Source organism: Pygocentrus nattereri, chromosome 22 (genome assembly GCF_015220715.1).
Source record: "Pygocentrus nattereri isolate fPygNat1 chromosome 22, fPygNat1.pri, whole genome shotgun sequence".
Lineage (NCBI taxonomy): Eukaryota > Metazoa > Chordata > Actinopteri > Characiformes > Serrasalmidae > Pygocentrus > Pygocentrus nattereri.
The window spans coordinates 27,681,244-27,702,790 of record NC_051232.1 but is presented as its reverse complement, the minus strand read 5'-3'; the positions used below and the strand labels follow the sequence as shown (position 1 = coordinate 27,702,790).

The 21,547-nt window shown below is 38.5% G+C and overlaps 1 protein-coding gene across 1 annotated transcript in view; it reads left to right on the top strand.

Moving 5' to 3' along the window:
* ctnna2 (catenin (cadherin-associated protein), alpha 2) overlaps positions 1-21,547 on the top strand; it is a 539,090-nt gene that overhangs the window by 491,308 nt on the left and 26,235 nt on the right. Inside the window, exons 10-12 of the mRNA XM_017709467.2 lie at positions 6,827-6,919; positions 11,375-11,531; positions 13,511-13,711. Of these exons, the coding sequence (XP_017564956.2) occupies positions 6,827-6,919; positions 11,375-11,531; positions 13,511-13,711 (451 nt within the window). The remainder of the gene's footprint in view (positions 1-6,826; positions 6,920-11,374; positions 11,532-13,510; positions 13,712-21,547) is intronic.

The window sequence follows — 21,547 nt, the reverse complement described above, 5'->3', positions numbered from 1 at the left end:
AAATTGTTTAAACATAATAATTCAGTAAAAACACTTCATAATTGACTTGCTAGCTTGACAATGAATACAGTAATCCAATTTGCCTCCAGTTTTTGAACAGCAATGCATGGTTCAACTGAGGGACCTCCAGAACAGGTGGGAATTACACTTCATTGCTACTGTGAAAAGGGGTTAAGACCTATGCATTGAAAAAGATCTTCAGTAAACCAAGTAATTTCTCTATGGCATTACTCCAAAGGAATCTTTCTGGCACCTTTATTTTTAAGAGTATGCTCCTCTTAGAATTAACCTCTAAATCTGAGTAGATGTGAGCCACCCTCCCTGTTTACAGCAGAGGCCTTTTGGATTTGTACTTGTGGGACCACACAGTGGGGATTTGTAGGGAACTGCTTGCATGGATGCGCTTAGCGGCATGTGTCTGCACCTCCCCGGTGAACTGCTCTCCTCCGTCCTGGACGTGCTGACAGGCTGATTTATTTAAGCTCGGTCTAGGGCCAGCATAGGGAATAGATGAAACCAGTTAGGCAAACATCTTAGCCTATTTCTTTCCCCAGACTCTTCTTCTGAGAGTTCCTGCAGTGGAAGTAGAATGTCTATGCAAGTGCTGATGACATCCTTTAGCCACTTAGGCCCATTTAGCTTTCCTGTTGAAAAGCAGCTACAGTTGAACCGTGCAATGTTTTTGGACCAAAATAAAAGCTCAGAAGTGTATTTCTAAGTGTAAGAAAATGGCTAATAAAGTCTTTACAGTATTTACCTTAAGAAAAGGAATATGTTTTTGAGAATGCTTGAAGAAAGGACATACATAATAAGTAGTAAATAAAGGAGAATTCAAAACCTCCAAGGCCCAATATAAATAGCTTGGTTCCACCTTAAATGGTACAGCATCATCAGGTACCAGAACGTATCTGCTGCACCATTTAAGGTAGGACGGGAAATTTCGCCAGGTAGCGACCAAGACCATCAGCGTATTACTGGTGATTTTTATGCGTGTCATGAAGGAAATGACCATAAAAAGCCATTACAATGGTTCTCTTACAATACAAGGGCTTTATAACAGAGAAAATACTTACATTTATGTGTCTCTTTGGCTGCTTGTTCGGCCTTCTTCCCGATGATTTGCATGGTATTCTGGGAATTTTCTCACTCAATTTTCAACACTCCGTTTGTAGTGCGCCTCTGGAAAATCTCAGTTTGAAGGGCCAAATAGCCCTAACACTTCACCCTACCCCTCCATATTCAACAACAATCGGGACAACCCTACCCCTAGACGCAAATGCGCAGAACGGATGGGTAGGGCTAAGTGTTAGGGGCAAGGGGTGAAATGGGATTGGGCCCAAGTGTTTTTTTAAGATATATCTTTCTCCAATCTTTAGCCATCACCAGTTTTCCCCTGTAATATACCACAAATCTTGCAATCTTGCAGACACATGAAGCCAGTTAGTATGTCTTTTTGAAAAGTGGTGATTTTTATAACATCACTGGGCAGCTGAACACACTAACTGACAAAAGTGTGACAGGTGAAAATTGTTGCGAGTGTACGTTTGAGGCTTGCTTAATCAGCTTTACCTGTCTGGCCAAACTCCTCATGACAATTAAAATTAGCATTGTCACACATCAGGGAATTTGTTAGTAGAAGCCTGCCAGCTAGGACTCAAAAAGTCAATAAGGCGCTTTTGATTAAACTTCCTCATTGATGAAAAAGTAAATGATTTTTATGTAGTTATATCATTTTGAGCATGTTGATCATTTATGCTGTACGTCTTAGCAAGGGCACTCTCATTATTCACAAGTGTCTTTTTGATTGACAACCAGATTATTTGTTCTGTACTCACCACAGCACAAAGAACTATATTTCACTGAAAAGAAGAGAAATATGCCTTTTTTAATGTTTATAGCAATAACAAATATCCTTAAATGAAATTTAAACGTTTTCACATATTATCTCGAAAGGAAAAGCCATTTAAAATCGTTCTGCAGCTGTGAGAGCAGTGTACTGGTGCAGATTCCTTAGTGAACACTTTTACCATCTTGAACAGGTTTATACTACTTTGCAGTGTGAACATGCTTTCTTTTAGAGCCCTGTTGATTATTAGAAAGATGGATAAAAAGCTTTCCTGATTCTGTCTCTACATTAGCACTCTACATTAGAATGTGAGCTCAAATGAAAAGCTTGTGAAAGGCCAAAAACAAATCACATTAGTGCGGAGTTCGCACTCTCCCTCTTTCGTTTTCTCTCTCTCTCCCCCACTCTAGATCTCAGCCTTACTTGCAACATTTAACATCTCTGGGCAGAAACTCATGAATATTAGCCTGGCAGTGAGGCCAGTATCGTCTTTGGACAGCAAAGAAAATGCGGGCAACAGAGGAGCGCTTTTTTAGATAATTGCAATTACTCGTTTTGGCTGAATGCTGCTACTTTGGCCTGTTCCCAGGGCAGACTATCGAGCGCTGGAATACTGGGCAGCCCTGGCTCTGTTCCAGCATGCGTGCAGGTGGATGGCATTCAGGCTGGAGGATAGAGAGGAGAACAGGGCTGAATTTAGCAACAGGGAGAGTCCAACCACTTTCCCCCAAGAAAACTACACAAGGAATACCATTACCTGCAACCACTCCAGAAAATCTGCCTGTGATAAATTTCCATCTGAACAGATGGTCCTGCATTTGTCCTCATCTGGTGGGCCATATTTAGCCATATTTTTGGTTATTTCTCTTAAAGTCAAGCTGAAATCAAAATGATAAGGTTTATCTAGTTCATAGTTATGGCAAAGGCTAGCACAGGCTTCCTCCGAGACCTGTGAAGCCAGCAATCTCATCTTTTCAAACTGCCGCTCATGCAACCTCATTGGACAGTTAACAGACACCTGTGCTGACTAACGCCCTGAGTGATGGAGGAGAAGGTGGGGCCATTCTACCCACCCAGCGAGGCCAGTTGTGCTTACTTCGATTCTCAGACAGGGATGGCTGTCGCATCATCAGGGATCAAACTTGCAATCTCCTGATGATAGAGCCAACGCTTAGACGTTTGTGCCACTCGGGAGCCCCGAGTTTGCATTATTTGTCATATAATTACTGAATGATAATGCTTAGGATGGAGTTTGACAGGTAAAAAAATACATTCAAATGTATGAGAACTTGACTGGCAAGTGAGGAAGAAGAAAATCACTTGGCCTTTTAGATTTGTGACGTATTTTGGTGGTCTAAATGTATGGAGTAAGAAGTATACTTTTCTCTTGGAAATGTAATTGAGTACAGCTTCAGTATTGCTTGAGTGAATTACAAATGCTATTTGAAATATGTATTAAAATTAGTAAGTCTAAAATAATAAGTACAATTACAAATTTTCCAACCCTGCTCAAAGATGCTCCATAATGTCATTTTACTCAGAAATACATCATGCTACGGAAGTAAAGCATGTGACAGTTACAAGTTGATGTTAACTTTTAGACTTTTTACTCCATATCAATTTTTTAGGAGCTATGAAAAATCTAACATGCAAGTTGTGAGTGAGAGAGAAGAATTGAAACTTTGGAATTTAAGGGGTTTAAAGCCTATCATCTGTTAGTTTTGTCTTGCATTTTGAATGCTTGCCTAGTGTTCTTAGACATAACCACTAAATGTAGTATTTTTTTATGGTTAAGCATTTATGTCATGTTGTCCTGTTGTTTATATTAAAATGTAAAATATATTCAGCAGTCATTGACTAGTGATATGTTAAATGTAGATCACCAGCTTGTGCATTGCCTTTTGAGTGTGCATGTACAAACACACATACATATGCTTTTGCGTCGTCTCCATGCCTCAATCACACTCTTTCTCACGTCTCCTTTCTTCCTCTTTCACTCTGACAGACATACAAGATTTGTGCACACCCCCCTCTCTTTCTTACACACAGACACACACATACACTTAAGACCAGACAATCCATCAAGCCATTCAAAGCTGTCAGGAGTAAAAAGGCAGAAGAGGGCCGTAAGCAGGGATCCTCTAATGCAGATTCGATTTACCTCCATTCACCTCTCAAACAAGTGACACACGAACAGCAAAAGATGCCTGCCGATATGCCTCTGCTTCAGTGGCATCTGCCAACAGGCATGTTTCAGTTTACCCCATCACTAACCCCCTCCACTTGGCAGTGATCCCATTCGTTCCTGTCTAAAAAAAGGAAAGAAAAACAGTTGCTTGCAATTCCACTTCCATATTGTTAGCAAACAGGATTGACGTGCTTATTAGAGACTTTTTTATACTGCTGCCTGTCATGTTGGCAAATTCTAAATAAACTTTCAGAACAGTTTACTGCTGTGCGTCACTGGATGTCATGAGAGAGGATGATGTGGATGATTGAATGGCATGAGAAAGGGGAGGTTGCTTTACCTTCAAGTAGTTAGTGAGGGAGAGTCACTTTAACATTAAATAGGCTGTGTTTTCCTTCAAGAAGCTTTCCCATGAAGTAAGTTTTTGCGCTCTTTGTCTGTGCTTCTTTACTTAGTGTTTTTCTGATCATTAACTCACCTAGAAAAACACTTAGTTATGTATTCATTTTATTCAACGGTTGGTTTCAAAATCTGTTGGGTCGCCGATACATTCTAAAAAATAATTCTAAAAATAATTCTGAACAGTTTTAAACAGAACACCTCAAAATGCCTAATATTGTGATCAGCTCTCAAATCAGATGATTTGGCAAGAGAGTATTGTTAATACACAATTACAGAATATTATTTACTGTTTAACTTTTTCCCAGAAATTCTTGAAATATTAAATAAAACACATAAAACTAAGTAAATCTATAGTACAGTATATAATATTTAGTATTATGTATGAAATAATGTTCAATATTAAAATGACAAGTGATTCCAAACTTTTGAACAGCAGTCTTATTTCTCTCTCTTGTACATGCCAAGCTGTGTGCTAATCTCAGGACGGAGGGTCTCTGTCGATGGTCTGGTGTAAATTAGGCAGTGAGGCGTTGTGTTTTAGCTGGGCCATCTGCTACTTTAATTACACAATGAGACGCTGCCTGTGCATCGATACGTGGCACTAATGGCTCAGCCACACACTGCCACTCCTGTAATGAACCTTTGCCCAGTCCAGATATTTAGCCCTAACGAGGATGACTCCCCTGCAACACCGCCGCACAGCCAGCCAATCAGCAATGACTAACTCAACGGCCTCCAATTAGCCGCCCGCTGACATTTCGGGGTAATTGTGTTTTCGCGACTTCTGACTTAAATTATTCAGAGCAGAGTGTAGCCCTGCTTTCACCTGTATGACATGCCTCCAAAGAGGGGAAGAGACAGGGACAGGGCCCATTACCATTCTCTGTGTCGCTCAGTGCATATATAAATTAGAGTGGAATCATTGTTTTCAGTAACATGAAACCAAATTTGGTTGCAGACAAATATTTAAAATGAACACTGCTTCAACTCCGTTGCATAACATTGACATAACCATACCATAAATATGCCATGGTAGATATTATATGCTGTCACAAGCTGTCTTGATAGATTATATCTAGCAATGTCACAGTATCATCTTACCATTATTGTTAAATGTCTTGACAGATGTCATAATCTTTGATGTCCTTAGCAAAAAAGCATAAGCTGTCATGGCAACATGTGCAGTGATGTGTGCATAGCATGGTTATGCCAGTGTTATTTAGAAGGGTTAAATTAAAGTGTTACCGTGATTTTAATATAACGCTAGTACTCTATAACTTCTTAGATATAGTATACATAATTTGTAGGAAGCAGTAAAACATTTAAGCCATTTTCATATTTTATTTTTATATATTTGTTAGGCCAGCTTGCATGTGCCTACAGTTCTTGGTTTCTTTTTACTTTCATCTTGTAATTGTGTTCTCCCTAGAATGAGGAACAAAAGATAGAATTAATGAGAAATTAAGTCCTGTTGAATACAAGGAAACTTAAATAAATATTGAATACAGCAACACCTTTTGGTGTGTAGTTTATAATAATAACTTATAATAATAACCTATAATAATTACTGCTGAGAAAAAAAAAACAGCAGTGGTCAAGAAGTGAGAAGTGGACAATAATAAAAACATGTAATTTGATATATATATATATATAATTTTATTTTTTTTCAGAAAGTGCAGGTTCTAACAATTTAGTTCTTACCACATTTGTGTAGAAGAGGAGATATTTTATTATATTTTCAATCTTAACTTATGGTTGTGTGTGCAGTCATGTTCTGTAGAAAGAAAACAGAAAATCCAATTTATGTTCTTTCTTTTTTTTCACAATACAATATCACTTTTGGCTTGATGTAAACTTACACCAAAACTTACACCGTAGATGTAACCTACATTAATTAACATTTAATTATGCAGTTATACCTTAAAGAGTATAAAGGTTATAGCTTAAAAGTAATAGAAAGGAAAACAGGAAAGTGAGTAAGTTTGGGCATGTTGGGGGTCTAAAATAATCTTTTTCACACTACGAAATAACAAATAGCAATCTAACACTCGAACGGGCCCTAACCCTCTGTACATATTTTGCACTGACATTGCTTTCTCAAGTCAACCATGAAATCCCCCACCAGCGCTGATAGCTGAAGACATGAATGGCAGAGGGGGAGAGGATTTGTTTGTGTGTGTGTGTGTGTGTGTGTGTGTAAGTGTGTGTGTCTAAGTGTGTGGATGGTGTGTGATTCAGCAGTTTTATTTGCTCATGTCCAAATGCCAGGATTTGCACAAGCACAAGCCGAGACTGCCTCGTTGTTCATGTAAGGTCAGGCAGGATTTGAACCAGCCTGATGAGCCAATATCTCACCAATATCTCTCACTCACTCTTTGTCTCCCACCCAGGTGGCCAATCTCGCCTGCTCTATCTCCAACAATGAAGAAGGAGTGAAGCTGGTGCGCATGGCTGCGACACAGATAGACAGCCTGTGTCCTCAGGTAAAAGCTCCAAAGCTTTATTCCCCCTCTCCACTTTCCTTTTCTTCTGCTATCAGATCAGTTTTTCAGTTTCTCTCATAGCTGTTACATCTAGACTAGAGATAGGACGGTTTCTGCTTTTAGTAATGTACTATGGTATCAAGCCCAATGACGATCAAGCCATTTCATATTTATTCATTTTGATAACAATGTATAATGCATAATTTCAGTAAGGTGTTACAGTTACAGTAGCGGTGCTGGTGATAAATTGTTTTTTTAAAATAGTAATTGATTATTTTGGTATGAAGAAATACACATTTCAGTAATATCAATATAATCTATTTTAGTGTATTTTAATATTTTCAGTATTTTTTTAACAATTACCATAATAATAACACAAATTGTGATGGTTTGGTCATTATCGTCTTTTTCCTAGTGTACTATTATCATTGGTCTTGAACACAGTTTGAACACAAAAAGTAGCCGGACACAAGCCTCTTTTCCTCAAAATTATATTTGTCCAGGCCTTTTCTAGCTTTACTGTTTTCTCCCTGTAATCAGTCAAAAAAGCAACACCCAATTATTTGGAACTCAGTAGGGGTAGAATAGAAGCAAGTCAAGTTATTAAACCTTTTCACCTTCCCTTAATTTCTGTTGTTACAATGTCAGGCTTGTTTACAATACCAGAACCCTTTGTTGATGCTATATATAACACTTCGAAAAGGTTCCATACAGAACCATCTATGGCACATACTCCATCAATCTGAAGAGCTCTATGATGATGCAAAGAACCCTTTTATAATGCAAAGTGCTCTTTGAATGTTCATGATTCAAAATAAAAGCACTTTCTTTACTAAAGAACCCTTAAATAACCATAATTTATGTGTAGTTCTGCATATAACAGCTCATCTGCTGCACAGTTTGCCTTGGTCATCCAACACAAGCTGTGTTCTTCATCAGTGGTCACAGGATAATGTCCACAGGACACTGTTGGCTGGATATTTTTGGTTGGTGGACTATTCTTAGTCCAGCAGAGACACTGGGGTGTTTAAAAGCTCCAGTAACACTAACACACCACCATCACAACAGTGTCACTGCAGTGCTGTGAATGATCCACCATTCAATACGTAACTGCTCTGTGGTGGAACATTGTAAAAGTGGGCTAAAAAAGTATGCAGATTAACAGATGAATAGGAGTCTGTACAACAAAGTGCATCTACATGGTGAGCTGATAAAATAGACAATGAGTGTAGATAGGAGGTGTACTTAAAATCACCAGGCATCGTATATCAACATTTCACAATGTTGTTAGGAAATGACTAATAATCTCCAAACTGTATTGACGGTATTTTACAAAGTAAGGACTTGTTTGGTTCACATTATTAAACATAAAGGTGCCAGAGAGGTTTTGAGGGATGATGCCATAGAACTACTACTTTTGGTTCCCTAAAGCAGTGGTTCTCAAACCAGTCCTCAGGGTCTCCACCCATTCCATTCCTTTGCTCTATAGCTATGTGCTCTGAATTGGGATTAAATAAAAATGTGGACCACTTGGGGGTCCCTGAAGACCGGTTTGAAAACCACTGCCCTAATAAGCCTTATACTGGATGAGCTGTTCAAAAGCTTTGAGGGAAAATATATGATGCAGAACCTGTACATTATATGGATTTTTTTAATGGTAAAGCTTTTTCACACACACACATCTCATCCATTGAAAAGTTCTTTAGGGAACCAAAAGTAGTTCTTCTGTAGAATCTTCTTAAACCACTGCTTTGGCCCTTTTATTATTTTACACCTAAAGGGTTTTTCCTAAAACCCTAACATTATGTGGAGGCTTGTTAAATCTTCTTCACACTTGCACATCCATCTCATTAAGAAAACCAGTTCTTTAAAGAAGCATCCATTAAAAGATTCCATAGGGATGCAAAAGATGTGTTACATTGAAAGGTTCTTCATGGGCGTTTCTTCTATGGCATTATTTTAAATGGACCCTTTTGGCCTCTTTTTTTTTATTTTAAGAATTCAACACAAATCTCACTTCACTGTCCAGTTACATACGAGCTGCACTGTAGGAGATTGTGAGGTGTGATCATATTCAAGCAGCAGGTCTGGGCACCTATAGAGATTCGCTTTTTTAATAAAAATGAAAAAAGCCTGGTCAGGTCTGCCCTTAGAAAAGTGCTCCCTCTCAGCAACAAAAAGCAGGACAGAGACAACAGATGCTACAATGGAGGAAAAGAAGGAAGATGCTTTTGACAGTTTTTCACCAAAAAACTGGAATGAAAGAAAGGCCAAGGAAAATTTTCTGATGTAGCAAATCTTCAACCACCTCAACACCTGTCAGATGCCTGTTTTATTTATTTTTTTTATTTGTTTTTTGTTTATTTTTAGACAAAACATGATGGTAGTGTTTAAAAGCAGACATACCAAGACACTTTAGTGAGAAATGACAGAAGAGCACATTGTGAAATGTGTAAAACTTTGAAATGTAATTTTTTTTGCCATTTTTATTCATTTTTGATTCACAGCCATTGATTCCACTCAATACTGTATGTAGCAATGTGAATTTAATAGAAGACAGTTTGAATTTATGACAGTGATTGTAAAAACAGCAGTGAAGCATGTCCAAGGAAGCTAATTGGGCTGATAGTAATTTAATATGTATTGCTCCTGTTAATAAACAAAGTAACAAAGTAAAGCATTTAGTGATCATCGTTTCCTCTAGCAGATATTGACGCTTGCTTCCTAGTGTTAGCATTGTTGTTTTTTTTTTTCTTTGGCAGAAATAATATTTATAATCTATTGTCAAAAGTAAAAATGTGCTCAGTTCAGATCCCAAGTCCAGGCAATGTGTGGCACAGGTGTTGTGCAGGAGGAGCAGTGTCTTACTTTGCGCTAGCTTTCAGGCATCTAGACACAGTGGGCTATAATCACTGTAGTTCTAATTCTGCAGAGAGGCATCGTTGTGGAAAAAAATATTTCTCAGCTTTAATTTACATTTGAACAAAAAGTGGCATGTCCAAAATTATTCATTCCCTTCTCAGTAATCAGTAGAAAAGTCTTTATTGGCTATTACAGCAATCAAACGCTTCCTATAATTGCTGACCAGCTTTTTGCATGTCTCCACTGGTATTTTTGCTTATTCATCTTTAGCGATGAGCTCCAGCTCTTTCAGGTTGGAGGGTCTCCTTGCCATCACCCTGATCTGTAGCTCCCTCCACAGATTCTCAGTTGGATTTTTTTCTCAGTTTGGCTGTTTTTGTCCGCTAACCATTTCCTCACCACTTTTGCTGCGTGTTTTGGGTTGTTATCGTGCTGAAATGTCCACTGGTGCCCAAGGCCAAGTTTCTCTGCAGACTGCCTGATGTTGTCGAGAATCTTGATGTATTGCTCTTTTTTCATGGTGCCGTTTACTGTGATTAGGTTTCCTGGTCCATCGGCTGAAAAACACCCCCAAATCATTAGGTTCCCACCACCATGTTTGACAGTGGGGATGGTGTCCTTTGCGTTGAAGGCTTCACTTTTTTCTCTTCTCTTCTTCTTTTTTACACTAAATGAAGGATACATCATTGTGGCCAAACAATTAAATTTTTGTTTCTTCTGACCACAAAACAGAAGACCAGAAGTTGTTTGTCCAGCTGAGCATTTACAAAGGCCAAGCGGCTTTTGTGTGCCTTTTCTGGAGAAGTGGCGTCCTCCTTGGTCTGCATCCGTGGAACCCAGCAGTGTCCGTTGGACTGTCTGCCTTGAGACATTGCCACCAGCAAAGCCCTGGTTCACCAGGATGGCCTTGGTGGTAATCCTTGGATTCTTTTTCCCCTCTCTCACTATCCTCCTGACCAGCACGGGTGTCACTTTTGGCTTCCGACCACGTCCTCTGAGATTTTCCACAGCGAGGACATGCCATTTTTTGTTCAAATGTAAATTAAAGCTGAGAATTTTTTTTCCACAATGATGCTTGTTGTACATCACACATCTTCTGGGAGATGCCTGTGTCGTTTCAAGTAAAAAAAAAATTGATGGTTGAATAAAAGTAACTTTAACCGGGGGTATGAATAATTTTGGGCTACTTTCAAGTAAAAAAAAAATTGATGGTTGAATAAAAGTAACTTTAACCGGGGGTATGAATAATTTTGGGCTACTGTGATATATATATATATATATATATATATATATATATATATATATATATATATATATATGGAAAGTATAATTTGAGATGTGTATCAATAGTACTTCAACCCAATGTATTTGACACCACATATGCACAACATCACCGGTATGTTTGAAGGGTCACTGGTATCTTTGAATTCAATACAGTTTTGTCTTTCATTTTTGCGATAGCAGTATTGAGGTAATATACTGTATTTGGTCATTTCAGTGTAGATGATATAATTTGAAAGTTCTGTCTCAGACATCAAACAAAGGTTTTCACATTGTTTATGGTCACCTTGACGTGTTATCACATCTGTACAGGTGATCAACGCTGCCCTGACGCTGGCCGCACGCCCCCAGAGCAAAGTGGCCCAGGATAACATGGATGTGTTCAAAGATCAGTGGGAGAAGCAGGTGCGCATTCTGACTGAGGCCGTGGATGACATCACTTCCGTCGATGACTTCCTGTCTGTTTCAGGTAAACTGAAACGTCTCTTACAAGTTGCAGTTATTGCCATTGACAATGTGTTACAGTTATTATTAAACATTTCTCACTTGTAGCAACCTGGGATGGACACACCTTTCATGGAAAAGTATAAGAGGAGACCATTTATTATGATTCCAGTTTAATGATAAGTTACTGTTGTGTCTGAAAACGCAAAACATAATTTACATTTTTGCCATGCCATGTTTTTGTCAATGTTGCTTGACATTGAAACAAATGAAAGTATTTTTACGGTTGAAAATTGCACTTACAATTCACAGTTCTGAGCATAGGTACTTCTCATTTATTATTCTCATTTATTTATTTATTAGCATTTTGTTATCATGAGTTTTTAAGTGGTACATTAGAGCATAATCTTCTCAGGATTTTGGAGATAAGTGTGGAGTGGACTTAAAGTATGATAGTTTGACGGCACAGCATTGAGCAGTAGGTACCAAATTGGTCGTAAATCCCCCTTCTCTTAAATGTGAAAATTGCTTTAATCCATTATAAGATAAGCGTGCAGTCTACCTGACCACTTGAATAATCTGGTAACTAGCTAAATCAGATACATGTAATATTTAATTATATTATTAGTGTTCATTTAAACGCACTTAATCTAATGTGATTTAGTTTGCTTCAAAATGTAATGATTGTAAATATAATACACTGGAGCATTTGCGCCAAGCATCACCTCCATACTGAGTCACATGACATATTTACAGTATTTACCATAGTAATAATTATGTTAATCTAAAGCTTTCTGCTTCTTACTTATAAGAAAATCCTTGCAGCTCCACTATGCAGGTGTACAGACTGTAATCCATCTGTTGATGGATCAGACCCTTCATCAGTGGTCAGTTTCTGACCACAGAGCTGCTCTTGGCTGAATAGTTTTGGGTGCTACATACTTCTAAGCCACTACCATCTTAGTGTCACTGATGTACTGAGAATGGTCCACCCTCCAAATAATATTTGGTCAGCTGTGGCCCTGAGCTCAGACTGGCCCACAATGAGTGGAGTAATGTACCACATATAAAATAATATATGTGAATAGGTGACTAATAAATAAAAAGTTACACATTTGTATATTTAAAAGTGAATCTATGAGGCAGGGTTTGCATATTTTATTGCAAGCATAAAAGCAACCATTATGCACAAAGATGCAAAATATTTAATGTATTTTTTCTTCATCTTTAGCTATGAAGTTTCAATTTTCTTCTGTTTATTTGTTTTTGCTTTGTGCAAAGTGTCCCATTTTGTCTTAAAATATTCAAAAGGCCTGTCTTGCATCAACTCTGTTGATTAAATCAAACATAATTAAAAGACGCATTTCAGGCTATATGCAGTTGAAATGTTTGCAGCCGCATACAACAATGGCTGGCAAAATGAGCTCCTTTTAAGTGATGGCTCCAGCTTCCATTGCTAATGAGCGCCATGCAAAAGCCTCTTTGTGATGTGGGCTCGCGGGGCTTAATGAGGTCTGCTTTTGTGTGCATCTTTAAAGAGGCTATGTTTTTCACCTACAGATCCACTCGCTTTACCGTCTCAAACCTCTCCGCTCCTGGGGACGCATCTGTTTCTCCATGAGCTCTAATCATCAGCAACCACGTCGGCTTCTACTCTGCTTTTCTTTTCTTTTTCACTCTTCTTCTATCTGTTCTTTTCTGTCTTATTCCCTTCTCTTTTTTTCTCTATTGCTCTTACTGTTTAAATTTTTTCTTTCTCGCTTTGAATCTGTCCCTTCTATTTTTTTTTTTGTTTTTCGCTCTCTTCTTCTTTTTGTTTTATCTTTATTTCAGTCTCTTTCTCTTTGTCTTTCTTCTATTTCCTTCTTTTTCACTTTGTTTCTCTTTCTCCCTGTTGTTCTTCTCAATATAGTTCAGAGTGCTTTCTCTGTGTGGCAATAATGCTAAATTTGTAAATATACCCCTCTCTCTCCCCCTTGTTCTTTCTCTATCTCTCTCTCACAGAGAATCATATCCTGGAGGATGTGAATAAGTGTGTGATTGCACTGCAGGAGGGTGATGTTGACACTCTGGACAGGACGGCGGGGGCTATTCGAGGCCGAGCGGCACGTGTAGTTCACATCATTAACGCTGAGATGGAGAACTATGAGCCAGGCGTTTACACTGAGCGCGTGCTGGAGTCCATCAAGCTGCTCTCTGAAACCGGTGAGACATGAACACCCTGACCAAAACACAGCTATGCCCCAGTAGTGTCTGACATTTCTTAGGCTACGTTTACACAGCAGGTACAAGTGGCCCAAATCTGATCTTTTTCCTCATATGTGACACAGATATGTCATTTGTGTAGCAGTGTGAACAGCAAAAACCACACTGAATCTGACATATTGATCGGCAGATCGGAATTTATGCGACTTTTATATCAGTATGACTCGACATTCGTCATAATTTCATAAATGACTGTTTACCTCTGGACGTGCATGCGGGTCAGTTCAGGAGCACGATCTGTTCAGACTAATGTTGCATACATTTAAAACATAGTGTGAACAGGCAAAAAATATCAGATTTATTGAGAAAATCAGATTTGGGCCACTTTTACCTGCTGTGTAAACCTAGCCTTTGTGCTTACTGAAACAGTGGAGAACATCCAGATTCAGAGTAAAATTCCAGACCTTCTCTGTTTCATCAACTCTCTCTCACCATCTCTGGTGTACCCATTCTGCTTATGTGAGCAGTTGTTTGTTACTGAGCTGATTAATTGGCTCTGAGCAGGTAAACACCAAAATGTGCAGGGCAGGATGTTGCACTGCACTTTTGTGTGTAGCTTTAGGGCTGGTGTAGAGGTAAGTTGTGAGATAATGCTTTTCTCAGTTGCAGAGATGGTGCTCACTGAATACCAAACACTCCTGTGGAATCTGATCCATAGCAAAAGAAAAATGGGGCATGAAATCAGCAGGCCTGTAGCAAAATATTGTGAAATTATGCAGCAGAATAGTAGAAGAAAGTATGGTATACTACACTCAGAGCACAAGCTCATGTTCAATTCATTGCAATAAATAACATTATCATTCATCACCCACTCCCAAACACGCACTATTCATCTTAACCCTGAACTGAGAGAAGAGAGAGATAGAAAGAAAAAAGCAGGAGATACAGTGAGATAGTGAGAAACATGGTGAGGGTAAGATAGAAATGGTGGCAGAAATATGTATAAACCGAGAAAGATGTATCTCTATTTATGAAGCTATATAGAGGTATATTCTCTCTATATTAAGTGCAGTTTGTTAACACTTTATAGTTTTGTGAATCAGATCTTCATTTAACTCGTAAAAATAGATATGGAGATAATGAACATTATTAACATAATTAACAAGGTCTGTGTTGGAAAAAGTATCTGCTTTCACAAACTGTTGTGACCCCCTTGGGCGGCAACGACTTCAACCAAATGGTTCCTATTGCTGTTAATTGGCCCTGCACATTGACTTGCAGCAATCTTAGCCCATTTCTTACATGCCTGCTTTAACTCTCGTATGCTGGTGGGCTTTCTTAAATGCCACACCTTAGGTTCTGCCTCAGCACACAACCTTTCTATTGTATTACGGTCTGGACTTTGACTAATTCCAAAATTCAACATTGCCTTTGCTTTTGCCATTCTTTGTAAACTAGTGTTTTTAAGGTTGTCTTTGTTCAGGACCCATCTTCTTTTGACGTTCAGTTCACATACATATGCCCTAACATTCTCCTCAAGAATTTTTTTAATCCATAGCTCCATCAAATCAGGGTAAGCTGTCCTGGTCCAGCAATAAAACAGCTGCAAATCGTGATACTGCCACCACTATGTTTCAAAGTTGGAATTAACCTTTTACGCTGGGATGCAGTGTTCGGTTTTGCCAAATTCAAGCCATGAGAATTCATCTTTGCCTTATCCCTCCATAACATTATTTCAGTAGTTTTCTGACTCATGCAGGTGGTCATTAGCAAACATTAAACTGGCAGAAACATTCTTCCTGTAGAGAAGTGGCTTTCTCCATGCTGTCATTCCATACATATTATTCTTATTCAGTGTGTGCCTGATAGCAGGCTCATGAAACTGAAAATTCCAGAAGGTCACATACTTTTGACCAAATTCACATTTAAGGTTAGATCATTTAATTCATAAATGGATCAACAATTATGTACTCGTTTGTTTTATTATCTTGTTGGGTTCTCTTTATCTCTTGTTTTTATTTAAATGAAGATCTGGTCACATTTATGTAGAAATTATAACGGTTTAACAAGCTTTCATGCAGAATTGTATGTTGTATTGTATATATACTCTCTCATATATATATTTATATATATTTCTGCCACCTTTTCTCGTTATTTGTCTCTGCATTTCTCTCTCTGTTGCTCTATCTTTCTGTTTCTCTGGGAGAGGTGTGTAGAAAGACAGAGATGGGGATGGTAGGACAATGAGAGGCAGGAGATGTGGTCAAAGAGAGAAAAGGAGTGATAGAAAATCAAAGAGGAAAGAGAAATAGTGAGAGAAGGAAATAAGGTGAAAGAGAGGGAGCGAGATGGTGAAAAAGTGAGATACCTAAAGACAAAGAGAGAAATATGTTGAAAGAACGATGCAGAAAGAGAATGAGGAATAGAGAGAGATGACATTTGTTCCCTCCTCATTGTCCTCATTGCTCATTGTCCACTCATTTGTTTTTTGTTGTTTTTTTTTTCTTTTTTCCACTTCACCCGCTCACACTGCATTGCCATTTTTGAGGACAGTGATTTAGGCAGTTACAAAAACCAGCACTGCCTGCCAAAAGACACCACTCACACACACACACACACACACTTCTGCAGCTAGCGCTTTCAAACCACACACTCGAACGTTACCTCATACTGATGAGAGAAAAAGAGCAAAGAAAAAAGAAAAAGCTTTTATGTCAGGCACTGTGGTGTAGCGAACGACAAGGAAAAAATGCTGGAGCTGACAGTTTTGTCTTCTGATGTAGCTGTTGTGTCTAAGCACCGTTCCGCTATTGTTTGAAATCAACAAGTGCGGATTCTGGCTGGAAAATGAGTGCCACGCTGTTTGACAGCACGCTTTACAGTAAATCGGAAGCATTAGACAAGGCTGTGCCATGCTGTCTGTTTGGAAACACTGAGCAGAACAAAAGAGGCAAATTAGATGGCTTTGGGTTAACAAAAGTGTTATTATATGCATAATTACAGCTATTATATGTTTATTACATATTTATTATATGGCTACTATAATGATTAAGCCACTTGTGTTGCTGTAATCAGTGAAACATTGTAATTAGTGAAGGAAAGAAGGCACAGGTGTTTCCCTGGTGTTCTGAAGTGGGTTGGAGTCTACTGAAGGCATGTAGATTAAAAAAGAAAAAAAAAAGCATTTCTCCATCCTACTCATCTTTTATCACACCTGCTATTGCTGTTCTCTCTCTTAGTAGTTGCAAAAGATACACAGTAAGTCATCTGTTTCAAAGAATTGTGGATATGACAGGATAAAGCAGCATTTCAAACTATGAAGGGTTTAAACTACATGTATACATACATGTGTGTGTAAATGTATGTTACATATATGACTAAATATCATGTATGACTGAGTAACCTTTAGCAGTTATTGTGTAATTAGTTCATAACATAATAAAATAATAAGCCTTAAATAATGAAGAGTATGTTTGTTGTACAGTCTTATATTGGGTTTATGTATTTATGTATAGGGAGTTTTCTATTTCATTTTTTTAATCCATTTATTTGTTTTTTGCTTCTGTAAGTACAGCAATGATGAACTGCAGGAAACATTTCTCAACACTGAAACAAGTAGACAAGGAAAGCAGTGAGATGAATCTATTTAATATCATTCAAGCTATTCTGTACTCTTCATAAGTCAGTATGTGAAATCACAGTAATTTGCAGGAAGTCACTTGTATTTTTCAAGCTGGTAACTGCTTTAAAGTGATGACTGGCAAAAAAAAATGATTTACAAGATTTCCCCTTACAAATGTGTAGTTGTTTAGCTAAGACAAGTTTGCTTCTATAAAAATGAACCAAAATACATGCAAAATGTAGGTTTCCAGGTGGTGCTTTGGCATGATGCATTTAGCAGGCATGTGCGCAGATTTGACCCTGGGGGCCTGCCCTTTTGCCCTCAGACTGTACAACAGCCCTTCTAAACAGCAAGTATAATAATTGTATTTTAAATTTTCTCCACCATTATGTGGTGTGGAGTTTAGCGTCACCGCAGGATTGGAGCTTATTGGACGTCTCAGGTTGTATGAGCTTCATCGCTGAAGTAGTGTCAGCCGCCCACAGAATTTTTATTTTAGGCAACTTGTCACAGATGCGCACATCACCACGACACTGGAGATCCTGCCAAAAAAGCAATGAAAATATTATTATAATGTGATCATTTTGAACAGTCAATAATCTCAATAGTAAGGGGCACAAACACGTTGATAAGCAGTTTCTACATTATTGTAGAAAACAGAATTATACAAGACTCTGTGGAGCTCTTAAATACACAGTCTCCTTAAAGAGAATCATAACTCAATTTAGTTATTCTCTTTATAGTCATATAATGATTCTCAAATAGATGATTGATTATCAAATAGAACACATTGCAGCGTTAAAAAAACAATAGATTGTTGGTTTGACTCCCTGCTGTGGTGAGGTCAGCATGTACCTGTCATTTTGAATGCCTGTTATGGTATTTGCCAAGTCACATAACATTTGCCTTCATCCCAAACATTATTAGATACGTTAGAACTGGATAAAAGTGCATGTCTAATGCATTAAATTACATTTCATTCATATTCAGTTTGCCCCTGCTCCCCAAAATGTCTGTATATGGGCCAGCTAATTAGTGGGCATAACCTTCTATTATTTGTTAGCAACACTTTCCTTGTAGCTCCAGTCCAAAAGGAAAGAGGGAAACTTCAGACACCAAATAGACCTTGGCTGCTTGACTATATTTAAAGTAGAAATTTGTAAATTAGATTTTTTGCCAATTTATCTCACACAGGTATACACACACATACACACTCACATACATACTCACAGACCATCTTCGGCACTGTGTCAGATTTTTCTTTGGCTGCTGCGGCTGCCAGGCTGAGCTCCCTCCGTTAATCCATGTCAAAAGGTGCGAGTTTTGAAGCTCAACCACACACACACACACACACATACTCATGCTGTGGTTCCAAAACACTGCTCAGGGAGCCCCACACACTCAGTATCACTTTTGTGGCTGAAAAGTATGAAAAATGATATTATCAGGGGCTGTTAGAGTCTAATGAGCACCAAACATGATACTGAAGCCGTGTTTCAGCCCTGGCCTCCACTAAATGAATATAAACTGCCTGCCTCAGTCTTTTCTTATCCTGAAAAAAATCTATTTGTCTCACTCTACACAGGTTTGTATTGTCACAGCTTCAGATTCTCTTCCCACAATGTTACAGAAATGGACATAAATCACTAACGATTGATGATTTCCAAATTCCACAACAGCTGACAATGGCGTTAAATACAAGTGGCAAACTTTGGCAAATTCCATGTTACCCAGGTTTATCAGTTGTGACATATCAGACCATGTACTGGCTCTCAGATTAAGGCTGTCTGACTTTCCATTGGTCCATTGCAGAAGAAATATATTTCAGTGCAAAAGTCAAAGATCACGCTTCACTTATTTTTTTAAAGTATAATCAAAACGGCCATTAAGTACAAGTTATTAATTTTTCAGCAGATATACCTGAAGATATTAAATATAAGTTGATAAACTTGCGTACGGAATGAGAAAGTCAAATGATATTAAGTTAATAATAAGATAATAAAACATTTTAAAAAATAAAGATAAAATGGAATAACTGGTGGCACGGTGGCGTTGCGGGTAGCGCTGTCGCCTGGGTTCGATTCCCTGGCCAGATGACCACAGTCCTTTCTGTGTGGAGTTTGCATGTTCTCCCCATGTCTGCGTCGGTTTCCTCCGGGTTCCTCCCACAGTCCAAAGACAGGCTGATGGGCCATTTGGACATGCTAAATCGCCCCTAGGTGTGAATGTGTATGTCTGTCTTGTCTGCCCCGCGATGGACTGGTGACCTGTCCAGTGTGTAGCCTTCTGCCCAATGACCACTGGGATAGGCTCCAGCACCCCCCCCCCCTCCCCCCAAAAAGGAGAAGCGGCTTAGAAGGTGGGTGTTCATAGAATAACTGTGCAAGCACTGGTAGACCACCAAACAAAACAGTACTTAGAGAGAGAGGAGAAAATCAAGCTCCACTCTTACTTCACATCTGAAAAAGTCTATAGGTGTTTCTGTGAGAAGACACCTCTGCAGTATGAGTGTGAAAGAATGTAGCTTTGTTTGAGAATGTTCTGCCCCAACACAACACAAAAACATGGTGGTTGGGTGGGTCTGTGATGGGTTGCTTTACATAACTGTCAAATGGACCCTTCCTGTCAAAGTAAGTGGTTCTTGGACTGATTTACATGATTGAATTATGCACGTAATTTCCTTCCACATAATTACATCTATACAATGTTGTCTCTTATTACTAATAGTGTTCATGTATTATATTTTACTTGTGTGGAAATTATGTACTTCAGTAATTAATAACATTGTAGGTAGTTTGACCAGAGGAGGATGGGTCCTCCCCCTTGTGAGCCTTGGTTCCTCCGAAGGTTTCTTCCTCAGCTCTGAGGGAGTTTTTCCTTGCCACTGTTGCCCCTGGCTTCCTCACCTGGGGTTTTTACATTCTTGTTAAAACTTTGTCTTCACAGGAATTCTGTGAAGCTGCTTTGTGACAACATCAGTTGTAAAAAGCGCTATACAAATAAATTTGATTTGATTTGATTTGCACATTTGCAATCAAGTAAAATCAGTGCATTACTTTTTATAGTGAAGGCAATAGCAAGAAGTAGCCAGGCCAAATTTATAGCATGATCTACCACTTCCTCATCTATCTACCTAGATCTCTGTTTGCTACAGAGAAAGAGAGAGATGAAGTGGTGAGAAGACTGCAGTGAAGGAGCAGAAGATCAAACAAAACAGCAGCTCTGTCTTTGGCTTTGTGTCTGCTGTGCTGGACTAGAGTGCCAGTCTGATCTTTTGCACAGAGCAGAAATGGCTTAAAACACACTGAACTCCCTGTTCAGCAAGTTACAGAGCTGGACAAACACATAAGCACACGGTCTTACATACGGAGTGAGGGAGAGTGAGAAAATCATTAAAAAGCGTTCACATGTAGGTAGTGTGAATTTTTTTTACCAGGAATGTTAAAATTAATTTACACTTTCATACACCTCAGTTGTCGACAGTGTTTCAGGTGTTAAAATTCATTTGAGCATTTAACACGTTTACTCATGAATGCTTTTATCCCAAGGTTTTATGATGAGGTGTTAGCTAAGCTATAGTAATGTGGGGTGATGAGTGAAGGGTTTTATACAGGACTATTTAAGTATAGCTCCTCAGACAGCTCTTCAACCAGCCTAGCATTAGTGCAACTCCTACTTCAGTCACCAGGTTGGACGGATTCTAAAAAAAAATCAGATTCTAATTTTATTCAGACCAAAATGGACACCAGAGACAAGTTTGTACCCTTTCAGTCAGATATATCTGGATAGCCATCTGCCTTGCTAATTTTAGCTTTCAGGCAGTAGCCTTCATCATCTGATGATATATTTCTCCCATTTGAGTAATCCGTTCTAATCTAATTGTAAAAGAAAGTCTAAACAGAGCTAAAAATCTAAACATCATCTAAACAGCCTGTCCACAAAAATCCACCTAAGCAGTTTTTTTTAATTCCTAATTCCTAGGGGGTTTCCTAGCATGTAAACTAAAAAATCTCACTCTAAAGACTTCTGCAGTGCAGTTGTAGAAAGTGAGTAGACATATTTCCAACAGATGTAGCAATATTCATGTTTTTCATTTCGACATAAAGCCTTAAGAGCAAAATATTACACGTATTTAAATGTACACATTACAGCCACAATTATTTTAATTTTCAGTTTGTTTTGTTAGTCATGATTAGGTATTAGGTTTTACATCA